At 32.1% G+C, this 16,698-nt stretch overlaps 1 protein-coding gene and 2 long non-coding RNA genes across 3 annotated transcripts; 1 reads left to right on the top strand and 2 right to left on the bottom strand.

The window, feature by feature from the left end:
* Nucleotides 1–797: 797 nt before the first annotated feature.
* On the bottom strand, nt 798–2,737 carry LOC107888074 (GDSL esterase/lipase At3g48460). The gene is made up of 3 exons (XM_016812240.2): nt 2,370–2,737; nt 1,598–2,277; nt 798–1,515 (listed from the first exon to the last, which is right to left on the bottom strand). The coding sequence occupies exons 1-3, from the start codon at nt 2,653–2,655 to the stop codon at nt 1,003–1,005; spliced, it is 1,479 nt and encodes a 492-aa protein (XP_016667729.1). The 5' UTR covers nt 2,656–2,737; the 3' UTR covers nt 798–1,002.
* A 6,047-nt stretch (nt 2,738–8,784) lies between these two features.
* On the top strand, nt 8,785–9,401 carry LOC107886496 (uncharacterized). The gene is made up of 2 exons (XR_001680778.2): nt 8,785–8,885; nt 8,993–9,401. It is a non-coding gene; the product is annotated as an uncharacterized lncRNA (long non-coding RNA).
* Nucleotides 9,402–10,395: 994 nt separating this feature from the next.
* LOC121219922 (uncharacterized) lies at nt 10,396–12,424 on the bottom strand. The gene is made up of 2 exons (XR_005916978.1): nt 12,112–12,424; nt 10,396–11,895 (listed from the first exon to the last, which is right to left on the bottom strand). It is a non-coding gene; the product is annotated as an uncharacterized lncRNA (long non-coding RNA).
* Between the last annotated feature and the right edge of the window lie 4,274 nt (nt 12,425–16,698).

The raw sequence follows: 16,698 nt of genomic DNA on the forward strand, positions 1-16,698 counted from the left end.
CGTACATGTCAAGGGGTGCTCGTAAGGGGAGTTCACAGTCTCAATTCACATATACCCAAGGAGTTTGCATGTGGGGGAGGCATGAAGTCCAGCAGGTAGCCCAGAACTGTACACCTATCCAGCATGCATGGAGTCTACTAAGAACGTCAATTCCATGAACAATAGTTATGAATATAAATATTCAATTATCCCCTTCAATGAGACACAACAGAAAATTACTCAATAAAACAACAACTGAAACAATCCAACAATAAAGGATCCAGAATAAGAAAATATTGATGAAATGTTTAAACAATAACATTAGGAAAAAACACGTGTTCCAACACAAATCAAACATGTGGTTAATTAGGATTTTTTTTAGAAAGTTAGTCTAGCTATTGGATTTAAAATGTTAAACCAAAAATGGTACTTCTTTTGGGGGAATATTATTCTAGATTAACAACATTCCAAATACATTAAACACTTTGAAATATATTAGACTAACCTTAGAAGAAGAAAAAGAAACACAAAAATTGGGAAAAAGAAGGAAAAAAAAGAAGAAATTGGTTTTAAAATTTTAAAAAAAAAAGAATATTAGGTGAAAAAATTAGTCCACTTAAATGTTCACAATAGTAATTCATTAAAAATTTAACCAACAAGTCACTAAGAAAACAAAATCAATTTACAAGTTTTCTGACCAAAATTGTTTAGTTTACCTTATTGATAGTAATATGTCATGGGAGACTTATTGAAGTCTCCAGAATAACGATTGACCTAAAATTGAATTCCATGGAAATTAAAAATGAAATGAAGAAATGTAACAACAACCGTGAGCCGCCACTGTAGCATTAATAAATATGAATATGGCGAAATATACATCAAACAACATCACTCTTGGTTCACCAATGTGAAAACTGAGGGATGGTTTTATTAACTAAACTTACATATAGTAACACAAGTGGAGACTACAAGCAAGCTAATGAATGAATGGATTTCAAACTCCATGAAACAATGACCTATCATCTATGTACCTGAGTTTCTTTGTCTACTAATTATATCATCAAAAGATGGTTTGCAGTAGCCTCCATGGAGGAACAGTCTAGTTATTTGCTTATGCATTGCTTCCGTCAGATGAAGCCCATCCCAATGAACGTGGTTAGATGGTTTTTCACACGCGGTGGTGCCGGCCATGCCGCAAAGGTTGTGCAAGTTAAAGTTGAGAAGTCCACCTCCGACGCCGCAACATGCTTCGGATCCATCGGAAAACCCGAAACCAGCAAGGTTTCCCATGATTGCTTTGTATGCATTGAAATAATCAGCATAAGAAATTGTAACCTCAGTACCATGCCTTACCCTAAAGTCTTCCAATGTCTTCTGGAGGAGCTCGTTATGAGCCATTACTGCTCTATTGATAACTAGCGAGCAACCCATTTCGTCTTTCTCAGATTGGGGTGTCAATAGCTTGGATAATGGACAACATCCCACCGGTGGTAGCCCTTGAACCACTACGAACTTTCCACCACTATCCAATAGTGTCTGCATACAAAAAAATCCAAGTTTGTATTTCAGTGTTTACATAATTTTTCTAAAGAGATTTCATTTTGAATCGCACACATACTGTAAGGATTTTGGAGATATGATTAATAGTTATATCTGTAAGCCACCGCATTGAAACAGAAGACCCTATAACACGAGCGAAGTCATCGACACCCATTTGTCCAAGCCAAATAAGATGCTTTCCCATTTCCGCCTTGCATTCTTCCTCAGTCTTCCTTTTACAAGCTATTCTGGTCACGAAATGGTTGAACCATTCAATTTGTGTTTGGAAGCCTAGAGGAATCCCTTTCCACATCAGTGTGTGACCGATCTTGTGGTTTACAAAGAAGTCTCCGGAAAGTGACGTGGCGCCTCCGACGGCGAAGTTAACCCCAGAGTTGCTGTCAAAATCAAAGTCCGAAGAGATGGCCTTATACGGTATTGGTGTGGGAATGTTGAGAGAATCACAAAGAAAATCAACGACCATTCGACCATTACTCGATCTACCACCCAACTTGAAGTTGGAGTTTCCGCCTTGAGAAACTCTCCCCGTCAAAACTGCACCCACGAAGCTTTTCAAAATGCCTATCAATCGAGCATTTCCTGTATCAGTGTACGAGTCTCCAAATGCAAAAACCTTGGAGAAACACCCACTCAGGTTAGCTTTGAGGTTGATGTTGAATTCTTTATTGTTAGAAGCACCAGAATTTGCAGAAGCTGATAATAAACCTGAACCTCTAAAAGACCCAGAAAAGGCAAAACCTGATATAACAGCATAAAAAAAAACCCTAGAACTTTTAGGAAAAAAATCAAAACTTGTAAAAGCTAATGGAGAATCATAGCAGAGTCCAAACCCTTAGAATTGGTTGAAACTGATGAAGAGTCAGAAATCTTAGAAGAACCAGAAGCGTTGGAACTTGATAAATTATCAAACAAGCTAGAATCCTTTGAACTGCTAGAACCTGATAAAAGACCAGAACCCTTGGAAGTCAAAGAAGGAGAAAGTGGAGATGAATGAGAGTTGAAAGATTTTGGGTCAATCTCTTTAGGTGTTATATGGCGAAAATGTGCATAAGAGAATGAAAATGATACCAAGAGAATAAGAAATAAAACATGGAAAGAATATTTGGAAATCGTCATATTTCGTTGAATCAAATGGATAGGGATATGTTATTAAGTTTTGTGTTTATTTGTAAGCTTTTTAAACATTTCCATCCTCCTTAAGATAGCATGAGTGGAAAGGGTCATATATGGTCCTCACTGGTTTTAGGACAACGTATTGTTCTCAAAGGTTTCGCAGTTGGTGCTCATTGATTGTTGGTTTGCCCTGGCAAACAATAATTATAGACATGTTTTTGGATAATATCTAGCCATGCTGGCACTTATTTAACTCATAAATTACTACTAAACATTACCATTTTTGTATTTTATCTATAATTAGATGTCGAAACTCCTGCTTTCTTCTTCTTTTTTCAATACTATTAATTTAGCTTTTGAAACATTTATATTTTTATTTTAGGCATTGCTACTCCGATATATCATTTTTAAGTTCTATTTTATGCAAATGATTTTCAAGTTTTCAATCTAAATATTATTTTAGTCTAACTTGAGATAAGTTTCGGTTTCTATTTATTTGTGTTTTGTAACGACTGATTATGGTTATAATTATATTATCTATACTTGTAATTGTAAATTTTTAATTAAAAAAACTCAAATTGCGAACGTGATTCATTCATGAAAATTATACTAAAATAATAGAATAATTATTAATCTTTGTATTTTTTGTGAATGTCTAGGAATATACCAAATAGAATAATTATTTAGAAAATTATACCACTTTTTATATTATTGAGAGATTCTTTTTTCAAAAGTTGAAAAAAAAATCGTCATATCAAAAGTCGAAAAAAATCATTAGTCACTCTCCCATGGAGAGAGAAATCACCATTTTAGGTGGCAGTTTAATGGGGGAGTAACTCCGCACTGATGTGGACGCGTTTTCGGGAAAAACGGTCTTTTCCCGTAAATAATAAAAAAGTCAGACCATTTCGGTAATTAACAAAAAAAGAGAGAGCTTTTTTTAGTAAATTGCCCCCGCTTGATATAATAGTTTCTCTATTTTAACTTTTTGAAATTTTGTCTTACTTTTTTAAATAATCTAAAAACTAACCTAATTTTCTAAGTAATTTTTCCATTTGGTATATTCTTTTATAAATAACTTTTTTTGAATTATAAATACCAACGAGTTGAAATTGATTATTAAGTTAGGTACTTTACGAGTATTTTTCATTAAAATTTTTTTGGAAATTATTCTTCACTAAATTAATTATTGTATATTTAAAATAAAATATTCATCATTATTAGTCAATTTAAGCTAATATTTATCAAATGAAGAAAACAATACATTAAGTGATAGGAACAAATTATATAATCAAGCTTTTGAAAATTGCAAACACTGGACCTTTTTACTTCAATTGTTTTCAAAATAGTTTTTTATGCATTTCTTTTGAGAATTTTCTTTTCTTTTACTGAAAAATCGCTTCATTATCTTGGAAAGAAACATAAATTGTTTGCCCCCTATTTGTGCCTAGTTTACAATTTTTTGTCACGTATTCAATTTCATTTCCAGCTTTTCACATTTTCACATCCCATTAAACATTAAAAAAAATATTGTTTGAAATGTAGAAGAGGAATATGCAAATTACCCCATCACTCCAAATAAACGATGAATCCACAAATTGTTCCATTAGTGAGCTTTTGTAGCGTTTGATTTCTTGTTCCTCTCTTGATTCTTGTTTTCATTATAGAAAGAAAAGATCCCAAGCAAAATTTCATGGCTAAGAAATTCTTCGTCGGTAGCAATTGGAAATGTGATGGAACAATTAAGCAAGTTAAAAGGATCGTGTTACATCACTGAAGGAAGTTGAAGTCCATTACGAGGATTTTTTAGAGGTTGTGACTGTTGGAAAAATACGAATATCACATAAATAATAAGAATAATTGCATACTATTATTTATTATCATAAAATGTTAGTCTAAATAAAAAGTGATCTATCTTGATTAGAGTTTATTGAGCTTCAATTATTAAATAAAGTATGAGTTAAATATATGTAAATACTCTAATAACTAATTTCTAATTAATGATAGGCTGATTAAAAATTAAGATTAATGTGCAAATTGTTTTTCAATTAGTTTATATATATATATGAAGGTTTATAGTTTTTTGCTTTTTGGTTATTGCAATTATTTGAGAATCACTTATGGCTACATATTATCATATCAGTGACACTAATATGATTAGATAAATTTGGTTTTATTATAATCAAGTTAGGTTTTGTGTGAACTGATATTTAAGATTATTGGTAATTTGTTAAATTGGCTTAAACTGGGGGATAGTAACACGTCTTTTTTCCATAAGGTGGCAAGCAGACATAAGAAGAAAAAATACAATCAGAGGCCTAAACGACGTCAATGGAAGATGGGTTGAAGGAGAGTTTGAGTTTATTGATGTTCTCAATATTTTCAATAATTGTTCACATCAAAAACGGTAAGTAAATGTGACAGGATTTTCGAAAGTATTCAACCTTGTATATAATATTTGGATTTTTGAATGAGAAGCAGATGGTTGTATTTTAAAAGGAAGAAGTTGCTAAAGCAATGAAATCGATGTCACCCCTAAAGTATCGGACCCCTAAAAGTATCGGGTAAGGAAGGTTTTCCTGCTCTTTTCTACCAAAAGTATTGGCATGTTATAAAGGATGATATTTGTAGATACTGTCTGGACGTGTTAAAAGGAAGGATGGATTTACAGGAAATCAACAGAATAAATATTGTTTTAATCCCCAAAATAATCTCGCCAAACAATATAAACCAATTTAGACCAATTAGCCTGTACAATGTGATGTATAAAATAATATCAAAGATGTTGGTGAATAGATTTAAAAGGGTACTGGATATATGTACAGATGAACATTAAGGCACTTTCATTCCAGGAAGGCAAATTACAGGTAACATATTAGTGGCTTACGAAATATTGCACTTGTTTAAAAAGAAAAATGAAGGATCGACTGAATTGTTTGCCTTAAAACTTTACATGAATAAGGTGTACGATAGAGTTAAATGGAGTTTTATCAAAAAGATGATGCAAAAAATGGGCTTTGCAATGGTTGAATTAATTTAATAATGAAGTGTGTAACTACAAAAACATATTCGGTGGTGTTGAATAGGATACGAGGAGGAGAATTTAGGCCTAGTTGGAGATTGAGACGGTGATCCCTAAACCCTTGTTTATTTATTATATGCGTGCACGGTTTTTCCAATTTGATTACAAGGGCAAAAAGTGAAGGCCTTATTAAATGAGCTAAGGTAGGAAGAACTGGACTGGCAATCACATGCCTATTTTTCACTGGCGACATTATATTGTTAGGAGAGGAAATAGAGAAGATTGCAAGAGCGATGAAAATAGTGATGTCAGACTATTACTATTAGAATGTATCTGGTCAATTGGAGTAAGTGGAGAGAATCTTTGGGGTACGAACATCAAACAATCTTGAAAAATATCTGGGATTACCAACAATGGTGGGGAGATGCAAAAGACATTCATTTGTTGGTATTAAAGAGAGAATTTCAAGGAAGTTAGAAAGTTGGAGTGTGCGGTTTTTATCTATAGGAGGAAAGGAAGTGTTGATAAAAATCAGTGTTATAGGTAGTCTCGATTTATGAAATACAATGCTTTATGTTACCAATTTCTTTTTGTCAAGAGTAACAAAATATTTTAACAGATTCTAGTAGCGTAATACAATTACAAGCAAAGGCATTCATTGTTGCAGCTGGTTAGCCATGTGTAATGTGAAATCACAATGGGTGATGGAGTTTAGGGACTTACACAAGTTTAATATCGCCTTGTTAGCTAAACAAGGATAGAATTTGCTTATGAACCCTACTAGTTTACTTGCACAAGTTATGAAGGCTAAATACTACCCATGAGGTGATTTTTTAAGTGCAAGGTTGTGTTTGTACCCTTCGTATACCTGGCGAAGTATCTGGAATGCCCGTTATTTACTGAACCAAAGATTGAAATGGAAGGTAGAAAATGGCACCTCTATAAACATATGGGATGATAAATGGTTTCCAAGACCCAGGGAGGGAAAAATACGCTATCAAAAAATTAACATCAATTATACAAAGGTTAGGGATTTAATCAAGCTAGAATAATTTACCTGGAATGTTGAAACCCTTACAGTGTGTTTGGTTCAGTGTATTAGCTAATCCATTACGCCCTGATTATGCGCCTATTACATTACGCTCCTATTCCGGCGTTTGGTTCACTGTAATAGGTATTACGCGCGTAATACAATCCCGACCTAATCCCCAAATTCCCTGCTTTTCTAATCCCTTCTCAAATCGCGTATTACACATTACGTCCGACTTCCCTTCCCAACTCTCTGTTTTACCCTCCCTCCCTACCCGACCCTCTCCTCTTCTGTCCTCATAATTTCTCCTCGTCTGCCTTTATCGATTTTCTCTATCGATCGTTTTTTCCCTTTCATTTGTTGCAGCACGTTTGAAAGCCACTGCTTCATTAGGTTCTCTCGATCTTGGCGTGAGGTATGGATGAACTTTTCATTTTAGTTTTCTGTCTTTGCCTTGGATTGTGGGTGCTTTGCAGAAGCATGATTAGAGAGGGTTATAAATCATCATCTTCATTGCATGAGAAGCATCGGTTGTTTATTTCTGATAGTTGAATCGATTGTTTATTTTTAAAAAAAATTAATTGAATAATCATGATAAAGTTGGAGATATTATGAGCAGTAATATGTATATATTGGGCTGATAATAGGATGTGAGTTATGAAATCTGTTCTATCGAAATAATTTCTGTTTAAAAGAAAATCCGACACCCCCACCCTTAAGAAATTGTGCAGTGCGGTGCTTCTCTACTGTTAAATACAATAAAAATGCATTTCTCCATCCTCAGTCTTTTTCCTTCTCAATAAACCCCAGCTCTAAGGAAAACTTTGGTCTTACCTATCTGCCATGCAAGTTGTGTTAAACAAAGAGTAGTAAACAAATTACAAACCCACTGATAAATGAACACTGATTGTTGTGTATGAATGATCACGCAAAATCTTTAATCATGAAGCATAAAAAATATGTTCTAATAACATACTGGCAAAGGTTGTCCAATGCAGGACTTTCATTTGATTTTACGATAAAGCTGAGAGTAGATGATGTTCTAATATCTGATCTATGATTTGAATGTTGTTTTCATTCTTTCATGCTATTCGAGCAAGTATTGTTCTCAATTTGACGGCTTACTATCTTTAAATGCTTCTGACAGTATCATCAACTGATTAATCAAATTTCGCAAGATAACAACTATATTTAGTTTCTGATTTTCTTACCTGAAAACTTCAGTAGACCTTTCTCTCTAGGCTTGGATATTTTTGTTTTGTTTGGGTTAAGGGTGTAAACCATGATGGATGATATGACCTGTATATTTTCCTGTGTTATGGTGGAGATTATGTTTCTCAGACTAATGCCAGATATGCATTTTTGTTAAACTATCTCTTGGGAAAAAAATGATTTGTGTGGTCCAATGCAGATAGAAGGGAATAATGCGAATGCCAATGATGCAATCATGCTCGACAAGGATGGTTATGTATCTGAAACAAATGCCACAAACATTGTAAGACTAGGATTTCCCCCTAATAGCTTAGATCTATATATGAATTAGGGGTTTGGGGAACATTAAGACTGAGTATTGTTCTTGGATTTGTTCATACATTTTTGTCTCACAATTTATGCCAACAAGTATATACAACAAGTCTATTTAACAAGTCCTTCCAAACACATTTTGTAATGGTGGGATCTTGTGCACATCTTGTAATGGTCAACTCTTCATGGACTCAGTCTCACATCGAAAAGCTTTGGGGTATTCCTAACTGCATTAAGCGAGTTTATCCACCTTGTGATACTTCAGGACTTTAGGTTCTGTTTCTTGTTATTCATCACCAATCATAGTGCATTTTATATTTTTTAGTGTCATTCATCTGTGATTTCTTACCAGTTTACATCTGAAACAGGCACTTCCTTTGGAAAGGTCGGTGGAAACTCCAAAAATCATATCTGTTGCACAATTTCGTCCCGAGAAGGTGCACATACTTACATAGACCTTCAAGCTAAATTTTTAATGGTTCCGGTGTTTCAGTTTTGGAACCTTGATTAGTTCTAGAAACTCTTTACAGTTTGATTTTTTTTAACTCAGGAGCTACAGGAGTACATGGCTGCAGGAGTACATGGCTGTGATTTCTTACCAGTTTACAGTTTGCATTAGTGTTGTAGAGTACATGGCTGCAGGAGCCATACCTATAGGTGAGCTAGCATGGCAACTGATATTATAATTTCTGATTCGAGCTACTTTTGTTTTCCATTTTAAAAATGTTTTTAAAATGATATTCATTTTGCTCGACTCCCCTCAGCTCATAATTCTGCTGGCCCGAAAATGGACATTGTTTTAGATGAAGATGGACACAAACAGGATTTCTTGCTCAAAATGTAGAAGAATATGCAGATGCAGTCCTGAAAATCGTGAAGATGCCCGAGTCTGAAAGACTCAAGATAGCTACAGCAGCAAGGAGAAGAGCTAGCAGATTTTCGGAGCAAAGATTTTACGATGATCTCAAAGCCGCAATCCGACCAATTATATGCGGTTCTTCCTAGTTATAGGATTGCATTAGAAGATCACAGTGACATAGAAAACAATAGTTATACTTGTTCTTGTTTATTGGGGTTCTTCACCCTTTCGATCTAGTCATTAGAAAAAGCTTAGTTTAGATTTGTCAACAAAATAGATATACTTAATACACTAAACCAAATCCTCATTCTTTATTTTATTTGTTTTAAACTTAGGTTACCTTAATTAAACTAATTTTATATGTAATAATTAAATTATATGTAATAATTATTATTTTAAATTATACAAATTCATAAAATATAATTTATTAGTTATAATTATTTTAAATTTTTATTAAATCATATATTTTAATTAAAATATATTTAATATTAATTATTTCAAATTTTCTTTTATAGTATCATATATTATGATTTGAGTAAATTCATATAAGACTATTAATTATTAAGAATTTTATTAAATTATATATTTTAATTATAATATATTTAATAATTATTATTTTAATTTATATTTTACAGTATCATATATTATGATTTGAGTAAATTCATATAAGAATATTAATTATTAAGAATTTTATTAAATTATATATTTTAATTAAAATATATTTAATAATAATTATGTTTAAATATGATTAAATTATTTATTATTGATATTAATAATCTTATTAAAATTTAAATAAAATAATTTACCAAAACAAATTTCTGCTAATTATTAAGAATTTTATTAAATTATATATTTTAATTAAAATATATTAAATAATAATTATGTTTAAATATGATTAAATTATTTATTTTTGATAATAAATAATCTTATTAAAATTTAAATAACAATAACAATAATCATTTACCAAAACAAATTTATGCTAAGGGTATTCTGGTCATTTTAGTTTTCTCCATTATGCTATTACACCTCTATTACATTCAACCAAACACAGTTTTACTATTACGCCTCTATTCCATTACATTCAACCAAACAGTTGATTTGCTATTACACATCTATTCCATTACACCTCTAATCCAATACAGCGAACCAAACGTGCCCTTAGAATTCTGTTTGATGAAGAGACGATGAAACAGATCCTTATGATTCCACTAATGTGTTAGAGCCAGCCAGATGTTTTGGTTTGGTGGGGTGATAAATCAAAAGTTTACACAATCAAAAGTAGTTATAGATGGCTTATTACAGGTAGTATACATAATACAAAAGATATCACCGCATTACAAAATATTGGAATGAAATCTTCTTTTACAAAGATATGGAATCTTAAAGTGGCAAATAAAATTCGGATATACATGTAGAAATTAACTAAGGGATTTTTGCCAACACTTTACAACTTAAAAAAAAATGACTAGTGAGAAACGTATGCTGCCCAATTTCTAAGGAAGATGAAGAATCTGTGATACACCTAATTCGAGATTGCAAATTCACAAGAAAGATCCTGCAAGAGCTGGGAGTTGAAGATTCAAATACAGACAGAAATCAAAATTGGCAAAATTGGTTAGTGGACTTTTTTTTTTTTAAAATGACAGTATAAAATGTAAGATTCTTGTAGTTTCTTTCTAGGCACCATGGTTTAACAGAAACAAAGTCTACCATGAGGGTTTAACACCAAAAGAGCAAGAGGTGATTTCTTTTATTAAAGCATACATGGTGGAAAATAAGTTACTTGAAGGTTCTTTGGTGCCAAACAAGGATTTAAATAGAGGTCGGGTAGTGAAATAGTGGTCGCTATATAGAGGTAGCGGCGTCGTCCAAAACCGCTACTGCTGAAAATAGCGGTGTGAAGCAGAGTCACACCAATAACAGTGGATCGCAGCCGTAATTTAATGGGTAACGGCCAATTGCGGCAACAACAGGCCACTATTCCCGTTATTTTTCTGTTACAGTAAAAATACTGAACGAAGCAAGAATTGTTTTCCTCTCGTCTTGAGTTGAATTAACGCTGAACATGGAAAAGTCAGGGTTCGTTTCATCGAGAAGTTGATAAGTGATCTCTTTCCATCAAAGGATGATTTGGGTAGTATTTAGTTCGAGTGTTCGACTAACAGAAAATGCCGTCACAGACTCACTGACTAACAATTGCAGGAACTGGAACGAGTTTTAGTTTCCAGGCAAGTACGATCCCAAAGTTACCACCACCATTACCTCAAATCGTCCAAAACAAATCTTCCCCCATAGATTTCCTATCAAGAATTCTTCCATTTACGTCGATAAATTGAGCGTCAATCACGTTATCACCGCCAGTACCGTATTTCCTGAACAATAATCCGAAACCTCCACCGCTAATATAATCGCCAACTCCAACTGAATGAAAAACGCCACCCACAAAGGTGAGTGTTCTACTTTTCTCTGTAATTCTATAATAAATTTCACCAAGAATCGTACCAACTTGAACCCTTGCAGCTCTGTTTTCAATGTCAACATCCACCGATCGAAAATTAACCAAGTCAACGACAACAAAGGGGACTTTGGCAACATACGAAAGACCTTCGTAATCATGGCCGCCACTTTGGGTCTTAATTTGGAGCCCATGTTTCCTCGAACAGTAAATCGTTGCTTGAAAATGGGATGTTCGCGACAGTGTTACGGTGACCAAAGGCTTTGGGGTATTGTAAATTTTAAGAAAAAATTTCAACACCTCTAAAAAAACCAATAGAAATACAATGAGAAAAAAATGAATATATTCTTCACCTGCAAAATCAAATAGTTTTGAATCAAAAAAAGTAAAAGAAGTCCAAATACAACAGAAAAAAGCAATCAAAAGCAATAGAAAAATATGAATTCTCTCATATTTCACTGTCTAAACACCAAACCAAACAAAATCACAACACAAACAAAAAAAATCTCTAAAACAAAATCTTACTTGAACATTCAGAGATTTATAATTTTCAACTTTCAAGTAAGTACCTGAATTTTTTTGTCTTGATTCTTGCTTCTTTTTGTTGTAAAATGCTTGAAATTGCGAACATATATTTTAATGGATAGATAACAAACAAGTTTTGAATCTACAAATATAGTTTTTAGGTTAGGGATGACTGATGAGAAATAGTTAGGAAGAAGGGAAAAGGTTTGGACGGATGCTTTGAATGGGTTTTGAAAAACTTTTAGGGGTTTCCAATGTTTTTGTTTTTTTCAATTATTGTTGACGGTTCTTGAGACTTCAGAGCTGATGGCCTAATGCTTTATTTTTTCCTACCATCCATTTGTTTTTTTATATTATAAGATTTTTTTTTCTGGCTTGTGGATTTATATTTGATTTTTGTTGGATTTGGTGTCTATTTTAATTTTTGTTTGGTCTCTAGAAATTTCACTATTGTGTACTACCCATTCTCTATATCCAATCCAACAATCAACTTCTAAAGGCCCCTCAAACCATCCTACAACTAAAAAGATCAATTTAAAATTAAGTTATATATTTTTATTAGAGTTAAAATGTGATTTTGTATTGGTTTGTATTTTGATAGTTCTCAAAAGGATTAAATTGAAATTTTGACATTTTCTAGGAAGAAATTATAATTTTACCATATATTAACTTAAAATTTTATAAATCTTGAGAGACTAAAGCAGTAATTTTTCATTTTTTTTTGGAGGTTAGGGCACTAGTTGGCTCTTGCTTTTCACCTTCTATCATTCTAATTGGTCAAATTTGATTCCCACAATGTGAGTTGTCTTCATATTTATTTTGGTTTAAATCTTACTATGTATGAGTTCTCTTTTTAAGTTTTAAAAATTGAAGGGGGCAATGCCCTTCTACACCTTTAAACTCTCACTTGAATTCGAACTTCAAATATATTTTTTTGAGAATATAAATTTGAATTTCATTTATTATATAAATTGTAAAAATGAAATGGATACATATAGGTAAATTAGTTGAATTTGAAGTCAACAAATTTCTTAAAAAATTCAAATAATCATAAATATAATATTAGCATAGTATTTTAAAAATCCAAATTCAATCTCATTCTCAAAGCCTGAAATTTATGTTGTCAATCAGCTATGAATTGTGGTCCTATAAGCTATTTGAGGATACTTTTTTTGGCACCTAAAATAGAAAATAATTATTGAACTAGAGATGATGTGTAGTTGGAAATTTTTTCTATATTATCTGTAATCATCATTATTTTAATCACATTTTTATTGGGTGATCGGGTAATAATGGGTTATGGTGTGTTGTTGTTTTTAAAAAAATAAATAAATTATGGATTATGCAATAAATTTAATTTTCCATGTTAATGATGTTTACTTTTTTTTTGTATTATATTGTTGATAATATAAGTAATGAGTTGCTTATATTTCTAAATATAATTTTATGTTTCTTATATATAAATAAAAATAAAGCATGCCACCACGTGAAGAGTTCCCAACTCAAGGATTGGAGGGTGTACCAAGTAATGATATAGGTTGGCACTTTAGAACTTTAGTGCCAAATACGAAAGGAAATATCGTATGCGAACTTTATGGTAAAGTTATGAAAGGAGGGATAACACGATTTAAAGAGCACACTGCTCATAAAACCGGCAATGTTGCACCATGCCCTAATGTTACTAAAATGTGATATTTTATTATTATTTTTAAATGTTATTGTAAATTTATCAATAAAGATTATATATAATTGATAATAATATAAACTGTGAATTATTTTTATTTTATTAACAGGTGTCATTAGACAAAGTATGATGAATATACTGAAAGAAAGTAACACAAAGAAAATAGACAAAAAGAGGAGAACCGATTAATTCTTATCTCAATTAAGAGGAGAGGAGGGTGAACACAAGGAATTCATTGATAAGGTGTCTACTATAAGGCAAGCAACTCGAGAAAGTATCCAATCACAACACGAGTGGCATAGAAGGGAAGAATTTAGACGAAGTACTGGTGGTTGGAATAACATTTATGAAGAAGGGCGATCTTCTCATGGATCAACTAGAGAATATCATGGAAAAAGTACAAGTAAATCCATCCCAAGTGAGTTTGAGTTTACATTAAGGGGAGCTATACATTGGTTAGAAGCAAAAGTTCAAAGCAACCAAAGATCAGTGACTTTTTTAAAGACTTTACGAAGGAAGATAGGTGAAGCGGTATCTAAGTTTTTAATATATGAACGACTTCCTTTTCAATTAGCAAACTCTCCATGGTTGTATAACTTAATTCAAGTGTCAACAAAAGTTGGATAAGGTGTAAAGCTCCCAACACCATATGAGGTTTCAGATGTGTATTTGGAGTCAGGGTATCAACGAGTTCGTGATTGGGTAAATGGACTAAAGACTCATTGGAAAGAATTGGGTGCAACTCTAATGTGTGATAGTTGGACCAACAGTTTGAATCAAATGTACATCATTAATTTCCTTGTTTATTGTAGTAAATGAACCATGTTTTGTAAATTGATAGATGTCTCAAGTGTTCGTAGTAGAGATGTTGAATTCTACTACAGTTTGTCAGATTTAGTTGTAAAAGAAATTGGAGAAAATTACATTGTCCAAATAGTGACTGATAATGAGGCAGCAATGAAAGCTGCTGGAAAAAAATTAATGTTGAAAAGAAAACATCTATATTAGACCTCATGTGCAGCTCACTATTTAGATTTATGCCTTGAAGATATTGGGAAAAAGCCTAGTGTATCAAAAGTGTTAGATAAGGTAAAGAAAGTGACTTGCTTTATATACAATCACATTTGGACTATTGATTTGATGAAAAAGTATACACAAGGGAAGCAAATATTTCGACCCGCTCTTACTCAATTTGCAACTCATTTCATTCAACTTGAAGAGATAACAAGACAAAGCAATGTCTGAGAGAAATGTTTAATTCAAAGGTCAGTATTTTATAATTAGTTAATATAATTACTTAAATATAACAACCTTTAATGATTTTATTAGTTCCAAATAATTTAAATTATATTATTTTAAAATTTTTCTTATGAATATATAGGAATTTAAAGAATCAAAATGAGAACAACAAAAGTTAGGGTCTGCTTATGAATAGAGGTGAGCATGGGCTAGGCTGGGCCGGGTTCGAGCTGGGCTTAGCTAAAAATTCAAGCATGTTTGCTAGGCCCGGGCCTAGCCCGACCCGAAAAATGGGCCTAAAATTTTGCCCAAGCCCGACCCGGATAAAATGCTAAAACCTGGGCCTGACCTGGCCCATCCATATTAATTTTTATATTATTTTTATACAATTTTAAAAAATGTATAATACATCAAAAATACTAAAAACATCAATATAAATATTTCTCAACAAATTAAAAATAAATTTTAAAAAATATGTATACTTAAATAACACTAAGATAGATGCAACTTAACAAACAAATGTCTCTAAAATAATAACAAAATTAACAAATGTCTTTAAAATAATAACAAAATTAACAATAAAATAAGTTTTATACAATATCCAAACAATAGCAATATAATAGTAAAATTGTAGCAAAATAGAGAGCAAACAACAAGAAAATAATATTTTAAAAAAATAGATTTTTTTATCCTTTAGTGGATTCGGGCCAAGCCAGGGCGGGCCGAGCCAGGCTCGGTCCAAAAATGCCTTCCCCGAGGCTTGGCCCATTTTTTAAATGGGCCTTATTTTTTTGTCCAAGCCCATTTTTCGAGCCTATATTTTTGCCCAAACCTTCCCATATTTCGGGCTGACCTTCGGGTCAGGTCGGGTGGTTTGGGCCATGATTAGGTCTACTTATGAAGCCAAAAAAATTGTTTTGGGAAAAGTTTTTTGGAAAAAAGCCAATGACCTCATAAAAGTTTACGAGCTCCTAGTAATAGTATTTAGACTTGTGGATGGCGATGAAAAACCAATAATGGGCTTTATTTATGAGGCTGTTGATAAAGCTAAATGAGCAATTCAACAAGATTGTCATTATTTCACTGAGTACGAAAAGATTATTGACAATAGATGTAAATTTATGAATTCCGACTTGTATTCAGCTGATAAGATAAAATGTTTCATATAATTAAGAACTATTTTTATATTTTATTATTTTAAGCTTTAGATTATTATTATTTGATGATATTCTTATAAATTATGCTTAGGTTATTTTCTCGATCCTCAATTTCAAGTTGGGGTGGAGCATTCTAAGAATGTACTAATAAAAACATTAGAAAGTACACGATCAGTAATTGAAAGATTAGAACCTTCTCTTGATCCTCAAGTCAGAATGGTTAATCAGGTTAAATTTAATTATTATAATTTGTAACTTAGTTACATAATTTGAAATAGAATTATTATTTTTTACTCTATCTTTTATTTATACAGTTGTTACTATTTAGAGATAAACATGAGACATTCGGTACTCCATAAGCATAAAGAGCTTGGAAGCAAATGAATCCGGGTAAACAGTTAATTAAATTATTTAATTTAATTTATATTATTTAATTATATTGTACATTTGAAGTTATTTTGAAATTTAAATAATATTCTACAGCTGAGTGGTGGATAATATACGAGATATGTGTTCTCGAATTACAAAAATTAGCAATTAATTTGCTTAGT

Source organism: Gossypium hirsutum, chromosome A03 (genome assembly GCF_007990345.1).
Source record: "Gossypium hirsutum isolate 1008001.06 chromosome A03, Gossypium_hirsutum_v2.1, whole genome shotgun sequence".
NCBI classification, from domain to species: domain Eukaryota; kingdom Viridiplantae; phylum Streptophyta; class Magnoliopsida; order Malvales; family Malvaceae; genus Gossypium; species Gossypium hirsutum.

Bases quoted from the DNA above. Each gene is read 5' to 3' on its own strand.
- LOC107888074 (XM_016812240.2), bottom strand. From the start codon at position 2,655: ATGACGATTTCCAAATATTCTTTCCATGTTTTATTTCTTATTCTCTTG. The intron at 2,278-2,369 runs GTTTGGACTCTG...CTGTTATATCAG, and splicing joins AGTTTCAACCAATTCTAAGG to GTTTTGCCTTTTCTGGGTCT. The intron at 1,516-1,597 runs GTATGTGTGCGA...TTTTGTATGCAG, and splicing joins ATATCTCCAAAATCCTTACA to ACACTATTGGATAGTGGTGG.